Source organism: Gigantopelta aegis, chromosome 10 (assembly GCF_016097555.1).
Source record: "Gigantopelta aegis isolate Gae_Host chromosome 10, Gae_host_genome, whole genome shotgun sequence".
NCBI classification, from domain to species: Eukaryota; Metazoa; Mollusca; class Gastropoda; order Neomphalida; family Peltospiridae; genus Gigantopelta; species Gigantopelta aegis.
In genome coordinates this window covers 13,014,107-13,019,106 of record NC_054708.1, presented here as the reverse complement: position 1 = coordinate 13,019,106, position 5,000 = coordinate 13,014,107, and the positions used below count along the sequence as shown (strand labels likewise).

The following is a 5,000-nucleotide window of genomic DNA, read 5'->3' as shown; positions in this document are numbered from 1 at the left end:
TTTCTTTTGCTCTATTCTGTTCTTTGTTATGTTTTGCTCTATTCTATTCTGCTCTGTCTTCTGTGTTTCTCTATTCTGTTCTGCTCCTGTTTTCTGTTTTTGCTCCATTCTGTGTTTTGCTTTATTTTGTTCCGTGTTTTTTTTGGGGGGGGGGGGGGGGTTTGTATTCTGTTTTGTCTTCTGTTCTGTTTTACCCTGTTTTATTCTGTGTTATTTTCTGTTTCTCTCTATTCTGTTCTGTTTTGTTTTGCTCTATTTTGTTCTGTGTTCTTGGTTTTTCTCCGTTCTTTCTGTTTTGCTTTTTGCTGTTCTGTTTGATTTTGCTCTATTTTGTTATCGGTTCTATTTTTTCTGCGTTCTGTTTCGCTCTATTTAGTTGAGTTCTGTTTTGTTGCATTATGTTCTGGTTTGTTCTATTGTATTCTGTTCTGTTTTGCTCTATTTTGTTCTGTCTTCTGTTCTGCTCTATTTTGTTCTGTGTTCTGTTTTCTGTGTTGCTGTATGCTGCTCTGTGTTCTGTTTTGTTCTGTGTTATATTTTGCTGTATTCTGTTCTCGGCTGTTTTGCTCTATTTTGTTCTGTTCTGTTCTGTTATATGCTTTCTCTTCTGTTGTATTCTGTTTCTATGTTCTGCCGTGATCTGTTTTGTTCTGCGTTCTGTTCTGCATTTTGCTCTAAAACTGTTCTCTTGTTTTTGTTCTGTTAAACGTTGTTTCTCTCTCTCTCTCTCTCTCTCTCTCTCTCTCTCTCTCTCTCTCTCTCTCTCTCTCTCTCTCTCTCTCTCTCTCTCTCTCTCTCTCTCTCTCTCTCTCTCTCTCTCTAATGGCATGTACTGTTATCCATTTGTCTCCTAAGCAATTTTCTGTTAAATTCTATGTTCTGTTTTGTTTTGTTTTCCGTTCAGTATTTTTGTAGACATTTTGCTATGGTTTAGTTCTCCTTTTTAGTTCTCTCCCGTTCTTTGTTCTGGCGTCTTCTGTAACTTAGTCTCTATACTAAGTGTTGCAATTTACCACAACGTACCTCTGAGTTAAAGTGTGTGGTTGTTTAGCAGCACCACTAGATCAAATAGATTAATTTATCATCGGCTATTAGATGGAGTAATCCAGGCTCTTCGGAGGAAACTCGATACACTTTTCCATTAGCAGCATGGGATGTTTTATTATGCACAGGCAGCACAGCACTTTCCATGGTCTTTGTTATAATAGTCGTGTAGCACTGTGTATGGCGGAAAAACCCAACGGGTCCGCCAATGAGGTTCGATCCTAGTTAACAGTTATCAGGAAATGCAATATGCACATAACCTACATGCGTTACAGATATGAGTTCGCTGAAAGATTGATGCTATAGCATAATTGTAGGTACCATAGTTTTCTATTTTTACATTTATTTGCAATAATAATAGCAAATTAATTGATGCTAAACAATCTTTGCATAAATAACTCTGGAATATCTAAATATAATTGTGATGTGCTTGCACGACGTGTAGACAGAGTCGCGTTCAATACAAGATTCCTGTCTTATGCAATTATATAAAATCGGAGAATCCTCCAAAACCGGCAAGTTGACTGTCGGAGGCTAGATGAGTGGCACAAAGACAGCAAACATATCGACAATATCCTACTGAAATTTCGCCTCAGTTGTCTGCGCCCGATTCCATCGGTTATCCAATAACGATTATCCAATAAAAATGTTTGGGTTTTTCTACTAGTTAAATCTTTGTTTGTTTTATTTAACGACACCACTAAAGCACACTGATTAATTAATCATCGGCTATTAGATATCAAACATTTGGTAATTCTGACTCGATGTCATCAGAGGAAACCCGCTACATGTTTTTCCATTAGCAGCAAGGGATCTTTTATATGCACTTTCTCACAAACACGAAAAGCACATACCACGGCCTATGACCAGTAGTGGTACACTGGTTGGAACGAAAAAAATCTTACTAGTTAATTACATTAGTTGGTTGCAGTATTTTATGCGCATATAGATGAAGGTAAAACAGGGCTCGAAATACAATGTAAAATATGACCTACTGCTGTTGTTGTGGGGTGTTTGTTTTTGGTTTTTTAAAAATAGCAGGCCAAAAAATAAATGTCATGCTAAAAATAATATGGCCCGCTGAAAATAAAGACAGCACATTGTGTGGAAATTATTATTTTTTAAATCAGGACTTCTGAGACATATTTTAGAACATTATGGAATTTTGAGCTAACTACCATATGAGATAATTGTATATATATAATAATATCTTTAAAAAACAAATGACCTGCTATATTTTTGGCGGTTTTAGCAGATAATTTTTATTTCATCTGCCAGGTCTAAAAAATGAACTGCTTTTCGCTGTTCCCTTTTCACAGGCGGCTATTTCGAGCTCTGTATAATGTTTATATTACAAAGAAATAATTAATAAAACATTCTAGCGGGAACCGGGAACCGGGCACATTCCATTATGCAACATCGAGATAACATATTTAAGTAGACTGCAGAAAAACAAGACCGGATAATCTTTCTTTAGTTTTTTGTTTAAAAATATTCACAACACAAGCAGCGTCTCTTTTCCTGTGTAAGCCACTAAGCCAAGCTGCATAGGGACGTCGTCTTAAGCGAGTTCGATTTCCGCGTGTCTGCTTGCCGTGGGCAAGATATCGTACTGATATGAAAATGCAGCGAGGTTTAACGAACATTGCGAACATAATCTTGTTATTAGACGAAAATCTCATATCAGTGATCTAGTTACTACACATGACTGACAAATCATGGACGTTGATTGATTTAATATCACTTTATTAAGTTTGTGTATATATAAGTTCGCTAACTTTAATTATACGGATCCAGCATTTGGGATATAATGGCGTGGAAAAAAGTGGTACGTTTATAGTCGAACAAGAGTATAGTGAGTATGTCTACGTTGCAGCTAGTGTAGAGTAGTAGAATGGGCGAGATTTAGGAGGAAATCTCGAGATTCCTCGCTTCTTTTTACAATGAATCCTTTAACAAAACATGTATCTATCTGTCTACCTATCTATATTTCTGTCTGTCTGTCTGTCCGTCTGTCTGTTTATATATATATATATGTATATAGTGTCTGTCTATCTTATCTTATCTGTATGAGTCGTCTATCTATCTGTTTGTCTGTCTGTCTGTCTCTCTCTCTCTCTCTCTCTCTCTCTCTCTCTCTCTCTCCTCTCTCTCTCTCTCTCTCTCTCTCTCTCTCTATCTCTCAATCTCTCTCTATCTATCTATACACCTACCTACCTACCTACCTTTCTATCTGTCTGTCTGTCTGTCTCTCTCTCTCTGTCTGTCTGTCTCTCTCTCTCTCTCTCTCTCTCTCTCTCTCTCTCTCTCTCTCTCTCTCTCTCTCTCTCTCTCTCTCTCTCTCTCTCTCTCTTATCTTATCTGTATGAGTTTGTATGTGAATCTGTCTGTCTGTCTATCTATCTAGCTGTCTTATATATCTAGCTATCTATCTAGCTGTCTTATATATCTAGCTGTCTAGCTGTCTATCTATCTCTCTATCTATAGATCTATTTATCTATCTATTTATCTATCTGTCTGTCTGATCTATTTTTCTGTCTGTCTGTATGTCTGTTTGTATGTATGTCTATTTGTTTATTATTTATTGGTTTATTATTGTGTGTATTATTTGTTCTTTTGTTTGTTTTGGTTTTTGTAGTTTTCTTCTTTCTTTTTTCTTTTTTTTTTTGTTCTTCGTTTTTTCGTTTCAACTTATTCGTTGTTTTGTGGGGCTTTTTATATGGATAACTGATTTTATTGCTGGTTTTTTGTTGGTTTAAAAAAAAAAATACTTTTCTCATTGTGACCTGAAAATCTAATTGTAGTGCATACTTAAGATAATTTTCAGTTTACCATCTTTCTCGGTATAAAAAGTTTCTGTACGTCATACAAGTGTTGTATTACTTGTCCTCATTACAGGACAATGTGTACAAAGTCATTGTTGCTGTCCTTTCGTGAATCTGGCAGCATTTGTGGTTTACTTTACATGAGTGATTCAACTATCTAATAGGCGAGTGTTCTGAACCAGCGTCAATATGAAACACAAGCAAAAAAACAACAAAAACTTAAAGGCGCGGACCCTAGTTTCAGTCCGTGAAAAGGAACATTAAGTTTGGTTAATCTAGATAAAGTTATAATAGAGAGAAATTAAAGTTTGTGACGTGTAAAGGGGGAAATAACGTATAACAATAGCTTGGCTCGATAAACGTTACTGCTCTATAGTGAAAGATACATCGTTGTGTTTAAAAACTAGGGTTTGTTACTTTAATGACAGCTCCTTTATGAAAATGCGGGTTATCGTTCCATCGTCTGCTATAATGTGTTTACAAGTGGGGTGTTTTCAGTTCACCCTTCTTCAGTATCTGGTTCAAAGTCAATCTTCTCACATATGTGTGCATACTGAAGATGTCAGCGTACGCCAGCCTGCACGTTATTAATATTGATTAAGTCTGTGATGATATCGGCGAACTAATTGTACATCCCGAAGACCAATCACATAGGTGTTAACTTTGAGGTTCGGTTCGTGAAAATTAAACAACGTTCCCATTTAGTAGCACGATCCAAGCATAATGTCCTGGACACACTAGTCAGCTATCTGAACACAGGTTAATTGTAAGTGGTCAGTGAGAGAAACGTCGATGTCATGGTTAGTGGTTAGTGAGAGAAAAGTCGGTGTTATGGTTAGTGGTTAGTGAGAGAAAAGTCGGTGTTATGGTTAGTGAGAGAAACGTCGGTGTTATGGTTAGTGGTTAGTGAGAGAAAAGTCGGTGTTATGGTTAGTGGTTAGTGAGAGAAACGTAGGTGTTATGGTTAGTGGTTAGTGAGAGAAACATCGGTGTTATGGTTAGTGGTTAGTGAGAGAAACGTCAGTGTTATGGTTAGTTGTTAATGAGAGAAACGTCGGTGTTATGGTTAGTGGTTAGTGAGAGAAACGTCAGTGTTATGGTTAGTTGTTAATGAGAGAAACGTCGGTGTTA

General features: G+C 36.7%; 1 protein-coding gene across 2 annotated transcripts in view; it reads left to right on the top strand.

Moving 5' to 3' along the window:
* The window catches only part of LOC121384434 (guanine nucleotide-binding protein G(o) subunit alpha-like), a 137,678-nt gene that overhangs the window by 38,753 nt on the left and 93,925 nt on the right, over positions 1-5,000 (top strand). The window contains exon 1 of one of the 2 annotated variants that reach the window (XM_041514828.1): positions 2,699-2,872. The exons of the other annotated variant lie outside the window; for it this stretch is intronic. Coding sequence (XP_041370762.1) covers positions 2,855-2,872 — 18 coding nt within the window. The 5' untranslated portion in view covers positions 2,699-2,854. Of the gene's footprint in view, positions 1-2,698; positions 2,873-5,000 lie in introns of those variants that run through there. 2 annotated transcript variants of the gene reach the window in all.